The sequence below is a fragment of the Protopterus annectens genome, chromosome 5.part0, assembly GCF_019279795.1.
Source record: "Protopterus annectens isolate FY-2018-M chromosome 5.part0, PAN1.0, whole genome shotgun sequence".
NCBI classification, from domain to species: domain Eukaryota; kingdom Metazoa; phylum Chordata; order Ceratodontiformes; family Protopteridae; genus Protopterus; species Protopterus annectens.
Window position 1 is genome coordinate 1,226,279,092 of NC_056735.1, and position 19,795 is coordinate 1,226,298,886.

The following is a 19,795-nucleotide window of genomic DNA, read 5'->3' on the forward strand; positions in this document are numbered from 1 at the left end:
GGGCAATATATTTGTTCATAGTTACACTATTTAGAGTACTTATTTGTTTACTTGGTGCTTAAGATCAGTTCCTTCACACACATTGTTATTTTTTTAATCCTGCACAAAACTGAGACTTCCATAAAACAGTTTGTTAAATACACTTTATAAATTATGTATGTGTTAATTGCCAAACACAGATGATGTCGATTTACTGGTTAGGAGTGCGTATCATTATAGTATCACTTCAAAACAAACTGAGATACATAGAATTTGCTTAAAAAGAAATTATTGTCTTCTTACCTCCAAAGTAGTAACTGTTTCCTGAATAAATGTGCATCTGAACAGAAGCATAAACAGTTGTGGCTGCATCATTGTCCAACGTTAGACTAACTTGATTTCTCTTAGCAGTGCAGTAAACCCAATGCCACTGTCCATTATTCAATGCAGCACCTTTAAATGAAAACAGAAAACAGTGACACCTAAAATTGAAAAAAGCTGGTGATTATTTGCATCTGTAACAAATAGACTGAAAAATAAATGATATAACCAGGAACAGAAATAAGAGTGACAAAATTACTTGCAGTCGTCTATGTATATATCTTTATAAATGGTGTAAGATGTGTGTTACCAACTATTTTGAAAATGAAGGCAGGTCAGCAACACAGAGTGAGAGAATACAGTATGAAACAAAATCAGTGGTCCCAGGAAAGGAATTAGCTGATATATCTATTACTTCAATAATCTAGAGTTGTGGTGATGCTATCACCATGGTGATCTGTGCAAACACTGTCAAGAGTGTTTGTATTTAAATATAATCGGGTTTCCATAGTGTACTGGGACAGTGTTGTGTTGACTGTGATCCTATTGGAAAATGCTAAGGTGTCAGAATTTGTAGATTCATAGATATTAGAATGGGATACTTTTAATAATAAATTAAGATGAAATGCCACCAATGCAGCTACAGAACTGCTAAGCATTCTTGCTAGTGAGAAACTGCGCAGCAGTGCCAAGGAAAGCCTCACCAATATCTTTCACATTTATATCACGTTATCGAAAGATGAAAATAGCGAACACTATTTCATCTGCCCCAAAACATCTAAACATGAAAATATTGAACATACATCTAAGCATGAAAATATTGAACATTCAGAACAGCAAATTTTTTCCCATGGAAAAAAATCGCCGCTCCAAAACACATACACACAACACAAGCACATCAAACAAACAGCAACCACACACATACACTTAAATTCCTGCATCTAACACTACACTAAACTAAGCATACACTACTATCTACCCACTTACCTTAACCCAAATCCTAACCCTAAGGTCCGTCACTATCACACACTCACCTAACCAGTGCCCTAGCCCTAACCCTAACTCACTAAAACCGCCCTTAACCCTAAAGTCTGTCACTATCGCACACACGCCTAACCCGCACCCTAACCCTAACTCACTTAACCCGCCCCTAACCCTAATGTACAAACAATCGCACATTTACCTGAACCAACCTGTAACTTTCCACCACAGCACTAAGAATAGCGAAGCCACAGAAACGGCCAACCAAATTCTTTCCCGAGGAAAGAAACCGCTGTTCTGAAGCTTCGCTATTCTTAGCGTTCGCTGAATAATGTTCAATATCAGAACATTCAAAGTTTTAATACTTCAATGTTCTGATGTAAACTCTATCTTTCTACACATTTTGAAATGGTACTGATTGAGGATAGTTTATGGCAAGTGAGAAAAAAGGTAAGGAGTACAAGCACATTTAAAATGCCACAATTCAATCCACCATAGCCATCTGGCTTTATGCAACTCTCAAAATAGTAAATAAGGATGCATAGATTTCTACACTACAGAACTGCAGCAAAGGGCAACAAGGCAGGTATGATGTTCAAGTAAACACCTTACTTTATGCTACAGGCACAGATGCTAAGAATATTTTCTGTATTTTCGTGTTTGCTGAGGGATAAGTCTTAATGTTTGATGAAGTGATTAAAAAGCTAAAAAAAATTCCCTGCTTAAAAGTTAGTGAAGCAGTGCACTGTTGTTTGAAAGTACTTGCAATATGTCTGGATTGGGCCAAGTCCTTTGACTATTCCCCATGCAGACATTATTGATTGATTTGAAAACCAGAATATAATCACATATGTTGTGTGGTACACATCTAATTGATTGTCTAAGAAAACCCATGTGGTTAGAGTTGCAGGAACCACTTCTGAAATAAAAAGTTACCAGTGGTATACCACAGGGCTAATCACAACCGCATTTCCTATCAGGCATCTATTTCTAAGACCATCAAGCCAACACTTCTAGCTAATGTCTATCCAAGTTACAGACTACTGTAAATTAAGTGTTGTTATTCAACCTTCCACTGACCCAGAACAGTTCCAACATGGGTTAAATTATGTTAACAATTAGTTCAAGGACAATGGTCTCAAATTAATTGTGAAAAAGTAGTATAATTCATTTAGTAAACAAAAATTCCTCATGGAGACACGCCATCTCCAATCAGACACTATCATAAGGGATCTAGACACTCGATCACTCCTTATCTTCTGACTATCGCATCTGTAGTAGCACAGAAATCCTTCTATCTGTCTCATATAATTTCCAATGGTATTTCCTCTAGATGCAAAGAAGTCTAGATATCCCCTTCACTGATAACTTATTGTAAGCATTAAGGAATATAATTCTCTTTATGGTCATATATTTGTCTGAAGATATCACTTTGAGAAAGCCCATAGATTCTTAACTAAAACTATTAATGGTTTCAGGTCCGTTAGTTATGCAGATGGACTAGCACCCTCCTCTCTTGACTTGGATACTAATGGAATCCTCTGTGGGAATCAGAGTCTAGACTTTTAAGCAATGAAAGATGTGACCCTCCTTGACTGCGTGCTTCATTACAGAGGAAATTCCAAATTCAAATACCAAGTTAAGGGAGCTAAACCTTCACCCACAGATATAGGAGACATGTTGGCAAGGTAGACCAATATCACAATATATCTCTCACCTCTGTATCACACTTCTACTTCATGTCAAGCAGAGTAGCATCCATACTTGCTTCAGTATAACCTAAGATAACTGCAAGGGCTGCCTCAACCTCTCTCCTGGCCTATACTGTGATGACCATCTTGAACCTGTACAGAACTTCTGAATATGGCTCAATGGCTAGGCTGCTTATGGTCTGAGGACTGACTGCATAGTAGATACTTAGGAATCTATGAAAACAATAGAAATATATAAAGAGATATAGGAAGGGGACAAGGCTGTGTAAGCATCTCTGAGACATTTGTGTGAGCTGGTAGAATTCTATGAGTTTGATGGAACTAAAGATGAGAAAATAAGATAAAGGACTGTTATAGGCTTTTCAGACTATAACGTTTCACAAAACCTGCAAATGAGACAACATTTAAAGATTTAAGAGCTATACAAATTCCAAATCAGTTTGAGTAAATAAAAGATCAAGCTATGAAACAAGAGTGGCAAGAATGTGAGCAACGTTATGTAGAAACAAGCAGGGTATAAAGCCTAGAAGAGCCAATACAAAATGTGCAAGTGATAAAAAATGAATACAAGCAGGAAAATTATACTGGATACAGATGTGTGCATAGCAAGTCAAACTTCTTTGATGTGATGCAGAAGGTACTAAAAATGTAATAAAATGGGACATATTGCTGTTGTGTGTAAACTTAAAGGGGCAAGGAATTAGCTACAGAGTATACCCAGATGAAGAATGGCATGTTGTACTTCCCGTTTTATTATACAACAATAAAATCTAAGGCACTGGATCAGATATAACAGTAATGATACGTGATGTATAAGGAAGCATCTTGAAATGTCCACAGCTTGTCATAGCAGAAATTGAGGTGTGAAGCCAGAAGGAAAGCTCAGATGTCAAACAAAGTTCCAAGCAATGACTGTGTGGAATGGATGCAGATATAAATTTGAATCAAAGTATTATTTGGCCTTATAAAAATAAATTCCAGTGTAGGACCACTGGATGTAAATTATAAGTATCTTAGTTTATGTAATTAAGTAAGTAATTTAATTTAAGTAATTAAAGAATCCTCTTAAACTTGGTAGAGTTCCTTATACTCTCACTATGCCAGCAGGAATTCTATTCTCCATCCTGTCTTATGCAAGGGCTGAATTAAACTGAATGCAGTTTCTAGGACTATACAACTGCAAACTTATTGAATGATGAAAGAAATAAGCTGAAAATAGTAAAATTTAGCACTTTTGTTACAAAATTTATTCAAAGAACTTCTTCAGAAACATAACTGGCAAACATAAAAAAAAACAGTTTATTTAAAACTAATCCTCCAATGAATTTAAAATTGACTATGGTGTCACTTCCTACCTGTTCCATTTAAGAACATACCTAATATTCAGGTTATTGTTAAAGCCAGGAAATGCATTAGCATTGAGAAAAAGTTATTTAGTGGTGTTTTATTCTTCTTGAGGCAGTTGTTGTTTTGCAAGTTTCTAGTGGTTATTGAGACGACTACAGATCATTCAGACTGCTGTGCTCCAACTTTGCCAGTTGTAAAGAAAAATTCAAAGTCAAAATTTGTACTGACTTAAAACAACAGAATGATGCATCAAGTGGAAGAGGTTTGTCTTGCCTTTCTTGAAAAATATAGCCTGTGTTTAGTGGGGCATAGTCTACCTTAGATGCATGCATCTGGTTTTGTCATATGCTCTTTGACTCAAATAGAAAAAAAAAAGACTGACAGCTTTCATTCCTATGATTATGTTTTTGACAGTTACCTTTATAAATTACTCCAGCACCAACAATCTCTCAGCATAGATTGAGTACACTTCTTGTTGGCCACGAGACACAATTTTCATTAAGAATGATGTTTTAGTATTTGAGTCCCATGACATCAGATTGAACAATTTGTTTCTGACCATTAAAGAGTCAGGGCTCAAGAATGATACAGTAAAACATTGTTTTGGCAAAAGCTAAAATTCAGTATTTTAGACATTGCATTTGTGGATTTGGTAATACACCAGATAATGAAAAAGAAAGCTCTGACTGTGTTACAAGTCTGGTTGATAATGTAAAACTCCAACAAGTTTTGGCATGGTAAATCATCTGGATCAATTCTTGCCAGGACTGTCAACAGTGCTCCATCCTAAAATAGAACTGCTAAATAAAGATGTAGTGTATAAATGGGATGAAACGTAAGAGCAGGTTTTCCAAAAGTATAAATTCATGCCTGCCTCCACACTAGTGCTTGCCTATTATGATAACGTCAGAAAACCAGCTGTGGTTAGTACGGATGCTAAAGGTTATGAGGTCAGAGAAACTTTATTACAACAGATTGATGAGAGAGTGCAGCCTGTTGCTTCTTGCATTGTTCAACAATATTAACAGAAAGTAAGAAGAGAAAATCTTCTCAAACTGAAAAGGAATGCCTTACAAAAGTGCAGGCATATGAGCACTTTTCATGTTACTAGTTATCATGTCAATGCTATGTTACAAACGGATTATCAGTTTAAATTGCTAATAATGCTGATCAGCTCACATGACTTGGATAAGTTCCCTCAAGATCTTAATAATGCTCAGATGATTTTCATGCAGAGGCAATTCATGCCACAGGGAAAGACTAGTCGCAGATACCCTAACAATTGATAGTGATGGATTCCTTATCCAGAAATCAAATTACTGAGACTATACAATCAGATGTTGAGGAGAATTAAGTGCATAGACATGAGTCATGATGCCTAGTAGACTGGTGACTTCATACAGGCAGTCATCTTAAAGGAAGCAACTAATCAAGATACAGACCAACCAACAATAACTGGTTATGTTCTTTAAGGTTTTCCAATATTCCAAGCAAATGGACACAGACAGATCATTCATTTTACAAATTCTTTTTGTTGCTTGACTTCACTTGTCCAAACATGAAGGAATCTTTCTGTACTAACATCAGATTGTAATGCTTACTCTGCAAAGAGAATAAGTTCTGAAACAAACCCATGAAGGGCTCAAAGGTCAACAAAGTGCAGACAGAGAAACAGCAAAAATGCCCATGTTATGGCCAAATGTTAATGATGATATAAGTAAAGTTGCTGCATATGTCACTTGTGTGTCAAACAAAAACAGCTTAAAGAACAGAACCCCTTAATATGACTCCATTGTGAAAAATCGTATAGCAAATAACTGTAGTAGACTTGTGGGGATATATGCTAAATATATGTGTGCTTGTATATATATATATATATATATATATATATATATATATATATATATATATATATATATATAGGTTTTCTATGATTACTGCGAAAGGCAAAACATTTGCCATTTGCAGTAGCAAAAATAAACATCGAAACTGGACTCTCCACTCCTACACAATGTTGACCCAAATGATCGACACATTTGAGTCAAAATTGTCACCGAAAACATCACGTGATATCCGTATAAGAGCTGATGTAAATCAAACTCCTATGCGACATACCATGTGCTTGTAGGGGGGTAAACCCCCCTGCACCCCCCACACCACATGCTAATAATATATTCCAACTCCAAGATCCCACTACAGTGGGGATATGGATTATTTTCCACTCCCCACTGTACCACGATCTCTGTACAGTTTATTGAACACACTTATGCAGTAAGTGAATTCGCATAAGTGTGTCTGACTGCCCCATGCACTTGACATTGTAAAAACGACAATTTGATTTTTGGGTTAGCACAATTGATAGTAAACCATATATATATATATATATATATATATATATATATATATATATATATATATATATATATATATATTTATTTATTTATATGTGTGTGTGTGTGTGTGCGCGTGCGCATACATATATACAGATTAATAGATATATATAGATATTTATGAATCTTTTCTATGAATGATCGCAGAGATGCTTATGTAACAGCTTTGTAGAAAAAAGTGCCAGTATCGTAAAGAGTTTTCCTAATTACTACATGAATAAATAAAAGAATTTTCCTAATTACTGCATGCGTAAATAAACAAACCTACAAATACATAAAAAAAATAAGTTATGCATCTAAAGATTTTATCAACTATTTTACATTCTGGTATTACTTCAAAGTTGTTATATTTCTTTCATATAAGGCAACAGAGTAACTCTAAAAGAACATATTTAAGAAGAAATACTTCAGATTTTTTTCCAGAATAAAGTAATCAGAAATGTTAATCTAAAAAGTCCCCCAAATTTACTAATTTTCTGTGGAGGACTAGCTTAGACCTGCACAGAAGCAGCCATTTAGGAGCAGGAAGGTAGCATGCCATGCATATTAATGAAGGCGTACTGCCTGAGCTCCAAATCTTACACAGAGCGTGTAAGAGTGCAGGGGGCATTTAAACTACATAGATTTGCCTGCGATGGCCCTGCACTCATGTTAAGCATGCTAGATACTAAAACGCTCCCCTAGAAGCCATGTCCCACACAGCAATTTGAGTGTTCTCTAGAGTAAGGTTTTTCCCATAGATTGTGGCTCTGCTCCGTGTCTTGTTTTACCTCCCTGTTTTAATCATCGACTACTGCAATTTGGCTTTTAACTGTGTTATTCAATGCACACTATTCCCGAACCACAATATATTCTCCCTATGTGACACATTTTACTGTCTGATGCTGGGTTAGGTAATTTAACTAGACACTATATCCTAATTTTGCTTACAATATATTTGAACCTGATTATCTGGGCTGCATAAAACCTTAAACTGTTGACTTGCTCTGAAATTGTATTGTTTTTGACCTGTTGAATGGTCACTAACCTGTCTAAACCTGCTGCTTTAACATATCTTATACTGTACTTTATCTGCATTAACCTAAGCAATTATATCATAATAACTGTTTTTTTTTGCTGCATTGTCTCCCCTCTCTTCTCACTCCCTAACTCCTACCCCCTCCTATAACTCCCTACTCATCTCCACTCACTGCTTTCAACCATCATACTCAAACCTACACTCCCTCCCCCCTCACCTAAACCTCTCAGAGGTTCCTGTACTTGCTTATTTTCTCTTACCCATGCCTGCAAACATCTCTCTCATACGTCATAATATCATACATGCCACAGCCCCCTGCATTCTCACTATTTACTAGCCATGTTTTACTTCCCTCTCAATATCCACTTTTCTCCCTAACCTTTTTTTTCTCTTTGTGTTTTTGTAGGTCAGCAAACTACCTCTCCTCTCTTAACCAGCCTTTGATCCACCCTACCTGGAACTACCTGTGGTCACATCCCTACGTGGGTGTTCCCTTCCAATATAGGGCTGTTGAAGTATGTCATGCTTAAACCTGAAAAGGTGTTAGCAGCTACCTGTACTGACTCTGTTGCTCCCATGGTGGCCATCTTCCTTGTACATCAGTGGACCGATCCCTGTTTTCTTCTCCATCTCCTACCTAATCCTTGTCTCTCCCCACCACTCTTTCTGCCTATACTGCTCTCCTCCTACTCTCTTAACTTAATAGTTAAAACTTACCTGCTTAAACAGGTTGTTTTTCTCTTTCTCCCTGAGGTCTTTCTCTGTGGGTGTACCCCTGCTCTGTTTGCCCTGCGGGCTCACTCCGCTCCTCTACCCTGCCCCCAATTTCCACCCACCCCAGCACACCTACCTTTATTGTGCCCTTTCTCCTCCCACTCAGCCTAATTACCCAATAATAGCACTGTCCTTATTACCCCACCTCCTTTCACTCCTCCCACTTAAACACATCATTCTCTCTAACACCTTACCAATTAAAGTCCCCTCCTCTTTTCCTTTTATACTAAGATAACGTTTATCACTTTCTCTACCCACACAACTCGTAGCCCGTTCCCTTCCCCAGATCTATACCCATTAAACTATCTCTTGTCTAGATATGCTCACCTTAATTCTCCACACCCTCCCGGACCCCTGCTTCCTTCTTGTATTCCTAATTCCCCTGTGCTATGCTAGTTCATACTCCTCCAAAGCTCCTCCAATCTTTCCTTCAACTCAAACTACCACACATGCCCACCTTCACCCCCAATCATACACTCAATTCTAGTTCCTCTTCCCTTATTCAACCTAACCCTCTGCACCTTTTTTATCCTAAAATCATCTCCACCACAACTAAAATACTTACTCCTAAACTAATGTTGGATCTACCCACATTCTTGCAATGTAAACCCAAATGGCTTAAGGTTATTTTCTTCAATAACCTAGCCTTAGCTGGAGACATTCATCACAACTCTGGCCCTAGTCCCCTTACAAACAACTCCTTCCACCATCTCCTTCTTCCCCTTCCTCCACCCACAATACTCTTAGGTTCTTTACAATCAATGCCCAGAGTCTCAACAACAAAGTACATCAATTCCAAGCATGGCTAAGCCATAACCAACCCGACATCTTAATCATCTCAGAAACCTAGCTCAAACCTCATGTTTCTGACTCTGAAATCCTGCCTACCAATTTTCTCACTCTCAGAAATGACCAATTAAATAAAAAAGGTGGTGGCACTGCACTAATCTACTCTAATCTTTTTACCTTAATTCCCCTTCAAATTCCAATCCCTCAATTCAATAATACTGAACTAACAGTTGGTCTACTAAAAATGAATAAACATAAGAATATCTGCATCCTTGCCCTATATATCTCATATGGTAACAACATCTTTAGTCTTGAAATTATTCTTCTATGGGCCTCAACTGAAATTAAATATGAAACTTACATTCTAGGTGACATAAATATTGACTGGAATAAAATCAATAGTCCCTCTCCCTCTCTATCCAGTAACCTCTACAACTTTACTCAAGTAATCCTCTCCATCACCCGACCCAACAAAACAAATACCCCAGGATCCATTATAGACTGGACCTAGTCACCCATTCAAATAAAATAACTAACTCTGTCACCATTTCCAATACCATTAGCGACCACCTCCCAGCTTTCATTCATCGTTCAACTGCCTCTACCCCACATCAACATCAATGCATTCTCACTCACAACCTTAGCAGCTTTAACCCCACAACTTTCTCAAATATTCTCAAACAAATGAACTGGCAAATTCTAAATACCCTTTGTCTTGACAAAGCTATAGACCACTTCAACTCTGTCTTCCTAGACACTATAAATTTCCGAGCCCCACTAAGAAACAAAAGGATAAAAACTAATACTTCTCCTTGGCTATCCAAAGAAACAAAACAAATTATGAATCAAAGGGACAAATCTTGGAAGCTTTACCAAAACAATAAAATGCCCAGTACCCTGCTCCAATACACACAACTCCACAACCTTGCAAAACAACTAATCACTAAAGACAAAAAATCCTACTATAGTAAGCTCCAGTCCAATAATAATAAAAAACCCAAACAGTTCTGGAAATCCATTAATTCACTTCGCAATCCAGGCTCCAAGAATAAACTCTGTCTCATTTTTTATAGACACTATTGCTGACCTGACCAAAACTTTTCCCAACAATAATCCATCTGACCCTCATTCTTCTCCTTCTAAGCTCCCTAATAACCTTCCCCTTATGTTTGAGCTCAAACCTGTCTCTACTAATTGTATAAAAAGACTTCTATCCAAACTAAAACCTTGCTCCAACGCCCCTGATAATATTCTCTCCTCCTTCCTAAAATGTGCTGCTGATGGTATAGCACTCCCAATCAGCATCATAATAAACAGATCCATAAAGGAATCATATGTACCCAACCTCTGGTGTACAGCCTATATTTTTCCTCTTCACAAAGGAGGCAAAAACACCATCTCAAACTTCCGTCCCATTGCTCTGCTCTCACCAATCTCAAAAATCCTAGAAAAATGTATCCACCTCCAACTTATGCCTTTCCTGACCCAAAACCAACTCTTTACACCTACCCAGCATGGCTTCTGCCCAGGCCATGGCACTATAACTGCACTACTCTCCTTTTTAGAAAAGGTCAATCAAGCCCAAGACTCAGGACACTTAGTATCCACAGTTCTCCTCGATCTTTCTAAAGCATTTGATACTGTTTCCCATAATCACCTTCTCTATCATCTCTCCAAATACCAAATACTTTATCCTGGTTCTCCAGTTACCTGTCAGATAGATCTCAAGCAATTAAATGGAAGAACACCACCTCTACCTTCTTACCTACCCCAACCGGCACACCACATGGGTCCATCCTCAGACCTATGCTTTTCAATATTTTCATCAATAACTTTTACACTGCTATACCTGATGCCAAAGTTATTGAATATGCAGATGACTCAACTTTAGTCTGCACTGCCTCTAACTTTCCTGAACTGCTGACTAAAACCCAAACTGCATTTTCAACCACTGAGAATTGGATGCGTCAAAACCACCTCTCACTCAATGCAAATAAATCAAAAATTCTACCTTTCCCTCCCTCTAGTACTTTCTCTTATGACAAAAATGCATTCAATCCAAACCAACTCACCTATAGAAATGGTCCCTTTTGCAAACCTTCTTGGTATTACTATAGATGAACACCTCAAGTTCGATATCCAAATTCAACAAAATATAAAGAAAACCCACCAAAAGTTAAGTATGCTTTACAGGAACAATCTCTTTCTCCCCAACTCTACTAGGCATACCCTGGCCACAACCTACCTTCTCCCATCCTTATTATATGGAGCCCCTCTTCTAACTAACCTGACCTCCTCCATTACCTCTAAACTAGAAAACCGCTATAAGAAGATCTCTAAATTTGCCACCAAATCCAAAAATTCCACCCATCATTGCCTTACCCTTCAATCTCTGAACTGGCTAGAACTCATTAACTACCTAGACTACCTCCAACTTACCACTGCTCACAGACTTGTATTTCACCCAACAGGATGTCCGGCCCTAACAAACATCCTTCCCCCCTACACCCCGAATAGAACTCTCAGATCTGAACACCAAAACGTAATTACTATCCACAAACCTAAATAACCTGCTGGCCAACTTCTCCTCTCTTTCTCACTAGGCAAGAAATGGAATTCTCTCCCTTCCACACTAAGGACAATATCAAACTCAGAAAACTTCAAAACACAGCTTTTCGCATACTTGTCATCCAAATGGAAATGTACCTGCTTTCACCCTACCTAATTCTATTAAGTAAATGCCACAAGGAGTTTTTTTTCTCCTGGGTTCCTATCCTCTCTATAACTCCCATAACTGTTTCCTAGAATGGATTCAATCTCTCTGCAACTCCTATAGCTACTCAAACATGATTTCAACTTTGTGAATAATGCAAATAGCTTCTTACTCTAAATGAGTGCATGTAAAGTGTTTCCATACTTACTCTAAATGAGCGCATGTAAAGTGTTTCACACTTCAAATGTAAGAATGTATGTTCAAATGAATCTGTATAGTACAACCATTAGATCGATCACACTGAACTTTGTTGATCATGATTGATATTAAATGTACATATCTGTAAACTGCACTATATACTGTACCTTTTATACTTTTGTATTCTTTACTATATTATGTATTATGGAGATTTTCTCCCCGAGTCTCCACTGAAAACGGGCACATTTGGGCCCAATGTATTTCCCCTGTAATCAAACTGGAAATAAATAAATAATAAATAAATATACATGCCTCCGCAATGAAGAACAGCAGAAAGGCCAAAAGAATGAGCGAGACCGCTCATACGTGTCCGCATACCCCCAGCATCATCCCCCCAAGTGTACAACAGCAATAGTAAATACAAACAAAATAAACATAACATTCTTTTTATGAATCTGATTAAATTTAACCATAGGTATGTGGGTTTGACCATCGCTTAGCTATGCTTAATGCAGATTAAATGGCAGAAGAGGATAACAAGGAAGATATATGCAAATGAAGCAGTTTAGCAATAGGGTAGTGGGCAGAGCATTTGCCTTACGAGCAGGCATTCCCAGTTCAAGTCCTACTGCAATACATTCCATTTTCCATGTCAAATCATGTTATGACCAATATTTTAGTTGCATAACCTATTAAATAATATATATTTATGAACTGGAGTACTGTATTAAATGCAGATGTCAGGTGTCAGTGCCATAATGTTGCAAAGTCCACAGATAATCACATGTGCCCCATACAGTATATGTACACAGGAATCAGGGATACAAATGGAAGGTATAATGTGTAATGAATGATAACTCCATACATCTTCCAAATCCCCCACCTTCCCAAAACCATTAGACATTACTGTTTAAATTAGTGCAGTGCTAAGCGGGAGTAAGCACTACTAAGCAAGTGTACGCAGTATTAAGCAGTAGTAAGCCAGAATAAGCATATGTAAGCACTAGTAAGTGGGTTTAAGCTCGTTTGCATGGGTGTAAGTAATGCGCACACAGGTTAAGCAATATTGAAGCTAACTCTCTGTAAGCATATTTCACCAAAGGTTAGCATAGCTTACCCTCGCACAAACTGACGCAAACCCTCTTACAAGTGCTTAAAAGTGCCTTAATCACTCTGTATCCAACAGCCACTGTTCTGCCCAGCAACAAAATGAACAGCCTTGCAGGTCTTGAACCCAGGACCCTATACACTATAGTCACAGTAGTTAACCACCAAGTCATCACAGCAGTACATAAGATTGAGGGATCACCAAACAAACCCTCACTATAGTAAAATCAAACTGAACATGTAAAAGGAATCAGTATACAGCCATATGTTCTATAATCTACTACATAACATAAATATGTGAACTGGAGTACTGAAGTAAGGCCAGATGTGAGGTGTAAATGTAATAGAGTGTTGAAGTCCCCTACTAAACACAAGGACCCCATACAGTGTACAGACACATGACTCATGGATACCAGACATATATATAAGATGCAATGAATAATAAATCAATGCCAAAAAGCAAATATAATGCAAAGTCAATTTTAAGCAATGCTAAGCATGGCACAGGCCATCGTAGGAGGTGTAAGTAATGTCTAGGCTAGCTAACTCAATGTGCCCAGTAGTATACCCCTTTAAATAATGCCAGCCTTGGGTAAGCAGGTTTGCCCATAGCTTAGCCTTTTCAAAACTGGCCAATCACAGCAAAGTGCAGGAATTCGGCTCTACTTAAACCCAACACGCAGGAATACATCTCATAACTGTTTGTAGCTTCCCCTTGCAGGCACCATGGCAGAAATGGGAGGGAGTGCACTTCCGGCCACAGCACTGGGTCATCCAGGAGTCCAGAGTCATGGCAGGACTCCTTGTCAAAGACCATGAGCAGAGACTGCTGCAGGTCCAGTACCAGGGTTCCCATTATAAGGCAGAAGCCTGGGACCATCACAGCCATGACCTCACCAGTGCCACTGGAATACCCCAAACTGGTGAGCAGGTCAAGCATCACTATGCCGACCTGAAGCGGCAAAAGGGGGATCTCTTGGATCAGTGGATCCAAGAGGCTAGGATGACATGGGAGGTCCCAGCTGTGTGTAAGTATGACTCCACTACCTGTTAAAAAATTGCTAGCTCATGTATAGTATGGATAGGTATGGCTAAATATTCCTCTTATGTCCTTCACAGTGGCAAGTGAGTGGGCCATGAACCAGGAGGCCAATGGCTGTCACCTGGAGAGGTTGCGACACAAGGCAGGTTAGTAATACTCTTGCATGTACTGTCATAAGAAATACATGTAAAAGTATTAGTAAATTAATTGCCAGTATAAAACCAGTATTGCTTAAGGCAAGTACTGCATACACCGGAGAATATGGCAGGAAGAGTCTCATATAGTTTGTATGTAAATAAAAGCATAATAGCCTGACAATAAAGGTCTAACCGCTGGACTGCATGTGTATACTCTGGTATCATATGGTAATGTAGATTCGCAATCACTTAATAGTACTCTTGCATTAAGCACTGTTACCCACACTGTGCAACATAAAGAGAATGTGTATGAATGTCTGTTTATGACTGGTGTAATCCCCAGAGGTCACTCAGTACAACTGAGAGACACAGACAGAAAACAGTGTAAAGGCAGACAACAAAATCCGAATAGCACACGCAACTGAGACGTGAACTGTTGCATTTTTAGCACACACAACCATGGTTCGAATCCTGGGAGTGGTAGTAGTCTGCATACAGAATCATACCCCACAACTGTAAAGATATGTCCAGAATGTCCAGTAAATTGGCCCATATCTGCTGCCTGTCACCCTGTCTACATGGGAAATAAGTGGGATGATCCCAGATGTATAGGCAGCAAACAGGAAATACAACTGATTGTCACACATCTATGAGAACATAGCTGGCACACTAGCAACTCCCCAAAATCTTATGAGAGTAATAAGCCACGTATGTCCCAATTACACCCCCATGTTGTCAAGCTTTGACCAGAGTGTGTAGAGTAACAGAGTGAGATGTATGCGCATAATAGTAATGTGGAATCTGGTACTGTGTTTGGCAAATTCAGGTAGTCCTAACAAACACTGCTCCCACAGGTCTGTCAGATACGAACACTGTGCCCAGAAATAAAAGAATGATAGCCTGTACTGGTACTGTTTACTTTGGTATTGTATAACATTGCGACTGATGCAGTTCTAAATAATAAGGTATTACTCCTCACTGTCACCCACACTGTGCTACTTAATATAACTGTCTAGGAAATCCTGTATAAGAGTATTGTAATACAAGGTCAGAATGTAAAACCACAGGAGAATTATAAGACAGAAAGCAGATAGGAGATATACAGCAATATCTATATAACTTATGCAACTGTGATGGACAGTGATTTAGTTTTAGCATACACAACCATGGTCTGAAACCTGGGAGTGGAAGTAGGCTGTATACAGAACCATACCCCACAACTGTAATGATAAGTCCAGAATGTCCAGTATATGGGCCCATATCTGCTGCCTGTCACCCTGTCCCCTGGGAAGTCAGTGGGATGCCCCCAGATGTTTAGGCAGCAAACAGGAAATACAACTGATTGTCACACATCTATGAGAACAAACCTGTCACTCTAGCAACTCCCGAAACTGTCATGAGAGTAATAAGTCAAGTATGTCCTATCTACACCCCCATGTTGTCAAGCTGTGACCAGAGTGTGTACAGTAACAGAGTGAGATGCACATGCATAATACTAATGTGAAATCTGATACTTTGTGTGGCAACATTCGGGTGGTGCCAACAAACATTGCTCCCACAGGTACGTTGGATACAAACACTATGCCGAGAAATAAAAGCTTGATACCCTGTACTGGTACTGTTTACTCTGGTATTGTATGGAACTGTGAGAGTTGCAGTTGCTCTAAATAATAGGGTGTACATCATGACATCGAATTTGCATAACATCAAACGGCCATAACCTCGAATGTGCCATTCATCGAATCTGTACTTGTGGGATCGTAGTACAGTGAGGATCAGTAAATATGCCCTTTCCTCACTGTAGTGTGACCTCAGAGTTGGTAAAGAAAATTAGCGGGGGAGTGGGGGGCGCAGTCCCCCACATGAACAGATTCGATGAAGAGCACATTCGAGGTTATGGCCATTCGATGTTATGTGAATTCGATGTTATGATATAAACCCGAATAATAAGATATCACTGATCACTGTCACCCACACTGTGCTACATAATATAATTGTGTAGGAAATCCTGTATAAGAATGTTGTAAATCAGTAAAGGTTGAAGAGGGCAATAGTCTAGATAAGTCCCGGTTCACCTGCATGTGGTCAAGACATGGCCAGAGTCTGTGCAAAAAGAGATGGACAGGTATTTGCACAACATCAACGTTGAATCTGGGAGTAAGTGTAGAAACAGTTAGTTAGTGTTAACAAATATTTCTTCCACATGTATATCAGGTAGGAGGTGCATATTGCAGGTAAAACCAGTTCATGTATAAAGATGACGACAGCCATATTACTGTTCAAACTAAAGCAATAGGGCAGTGTTGTAATACTTGAAAGGTACAGATAACAGCAGTGACTAGGAAAGTAATGCGAACTACAGGAATATACTAGTTGTTAATTGACATCTTTCTCCCCCCCACCATATCTCCAACAATACACTACATACCCACCTCAACTGGTATGTGATGACTCTAGTGTTATGTTGGGACATATGTCCTACTGGTTGATAATTATTTAAATCTGTTTCTTTGCATGTGCTATGTTAAATATGTTGATACACCATAAACACCATAGCACGTATGGGAATGCGGGTCCCAGTGGACCCGCCTGTCCCACCTCAGCTGGCTGTGGCACCGGGCACCAGCACATCTAGGGCCCAACTCAGGACCGCCTCGTCTGTTGGTCCTGCACCACCTTTGGGTGGAACTACCTCAGGGGATGGGGCTCGTCCTCCCAAGGAGCGGGTGCAGACAGGAAGCTGTCACCCGTTGCCAGGTCCGGGTCATTGTGTATAGAGTGCAATTTGAAGATATTCTACTGCAGCTCGAGGGCCGCGTGTTGTAACTAGATGGTCGGCTTGGCTCTCTGGCTCATCTCCCAGCATAGCTACCTTTGGGGTTGTGAAGATTCAGTGGAGACTGCCCATGAGTGGGGATCTCAGTCCCATTGTTTAAACTAGGGGGCTCATAGGCTTCCAATTTCCCAACAGCCCTCCCCATCAAGGTGTTACCCCCCTACATGTGTCATATACCTCCCCGTATGCATCTTGTTTGTTAACCTACCCAACTTGCCTCCCCGAATATATCTACTTTCCCTCCCCAACATCCCACTCTCACCTGAAAAAAAAGGGCAATCTGTTTCCAAAAACAATATCACCCCCATACATAGCTAACCATTTCGCACATGTGCCCACTGGACACATGTAATCCGGTCTAATTGACATCACAACATATTATTGTTGCCCTCACCCCTCTCTCAGGGGTTTGAGTGTCCAAACCTACCTCCAAATTCAGTGTATATTCACAGCTGTTGCTGTAGAAGAAATGGGCAGCTATGGACCTTCCCTACACCCTCCTGCACATCCCTAGCTATTTTCTCCACTGTCTTTCCCTCTTTGTGCCCCTTTTTCACCACTTTCCTATCAACCCTTTTTTCTTTTCTTTTAAAGAAATTAGCACGGGGTAAGTGGGAGTAAGCACTTTTAAGCAGCAGGTTTAAGCTTGTTTGCATGGGGGTAAGCAACGCCTATACAGGTTAAGCAATTTAGAAGCTAAATGAGCATAAGAAAATTTAACCAGAAGTTAGCAGTGCTTACCTTCTCACAAACCCGCTCAAACCCGCTTACAACTGCTTAAAAGTGCCTTAATCACTCTGCATCCAATGGTCCGTGTTCTGCTCAGCAACAAAATAAACAGCCTATGCAAGGCTCAAACCCAGGACCCTGCATACCATAGCCAAAGTGATTTACCACTAAGCCATGTTAGATGCACATAACTCTGATGTTTTCACCAACATATCATCCAGCCCAGTCATTCAACAGTACAGAAAATGTATCTAGACATGTAGATGTGTGTGTGTGTGTGTGTGTGTGTGTGTGTGTGTGTGTGTGTGTGTGTGTGTGTGTGTATGCGTGTGTGTGTGTGTGTGTGTGTGTGTATATATATATATATATATATATATATATATATATATATATATATATATAAACATATATACATACATATGCATACATCTAAAGATATAGATGTCTACACCTATATGTCTATATATTTACAGCAATATATATATATATATATATATATATATATATATATATATATATATATATGTATTTATATATATATATATATCTATATAGGTATATACAGACATGCATCTGTAGATTAAAATGGGAACCTAACAAAAAAACTTATATGTCCACATGCACCGTTAATGGGGTTGATGGGGCCCAAACAACATACGTCTTGTACGTATAGATACCCCCCCAAAGCCAAACATGTCTGCCCTGCAATACACTACCAACTGTTGCAGATCCTATAACCAGGACCTGACACAACATGGGCACAAGATGTTAACAGTACTCCAACACACCTGTATGATGGCTTTACCAGAAAGGCTCATCCAGACTCTGCTACACTTTGCTGTGAAGGAAAGGTTAGTTTGCTGTTATTTTTTGTATTTCTGTATTGCCTTTCTATATTTTGAATACTGTAGTTTGTTTTCTTTACCTTGTATTTTGCTTGCATTCTGTTTTAACAGCATATTAAAACTTCAAAAGAGACCACAGCTCTCTGTTCTGAGTCAGGCAGAAATAAGAACTGATTAATTAAGGACTCATTCATAAGACAGAAGAGGTCACTTAAGGTTAATCACTTGTTAACAGAGGGGGTGGAGCTAGGAACTAAAATTTCTATTTAAGGAGTAAACTAAAACATTTCAGAGCTTTACCAGAAAGGCTCATCCAGACTCTGCTACACTTTGCTGTGGAGGAAAGGTTAGTTTGCTGTTATTTTTGTATTTCTGTATTGCCTTTCTATATTTTGAATACTGTAGTTTGTTTTCTTTACCTTGTGTTTTGCTTGCATTCTGTTTTAACAGCATATTAAAACTTCAAAAGAGACCACAGCTCTCTCTGTTCTGAGTCAGGCAGAAATAAGAACTGATTAATTAAGGACTCATTCATAAGACAGAAGAGGTCACTTAAGGTTAATCACTTGTTAACAGAGGGGGTGGAGCTAGGAACTAAAATTTCTATTTAAGGAGTAAACTAAAACATTTCAGAGCTTTACCAGAAAGGCTCATCCAGACTCTGCTACACTTTGCTGTGGAGGAAAGGTTAGTTTGCTGTTATTTTTGTATTTCTGTATTGCCTTTCTATATTTTGAATACTGTAGTTTGTTTTCTTTACCTTGTGTTTTGCTTGCATTCTGTTTTAACAGCATATTAAAACTTCAAAAGAGACCACAGCTCTCTCTGTTCTGAGTCAGGCAGAAATAAGAACTGATTAATTAAGGACTCATTCATA

General features: G+C 38.9%; 1 protein-coding gene across 1 annotated transcript in view; it reads right to left on the reverse strand.

Moving 5' to 3' along the window:
• The window catches only part of LOC122802342 (contactin-associated protein-like 5), a 2,566,556-nt gene that overhangs the window by 1,865,702 nt on the left and 681,059 nt on the right, over positions 1–19,795 (reverse strand). The window contains exon 7 of the mRNA XM_044071980.1: positions 283–432. Coding sequence (XP_043927915.1) covers positions 283–432 — 150 coding nt within the window. The remainder of the gene's footprint in view (positions 1–282; positions 433–19,795) is intronic.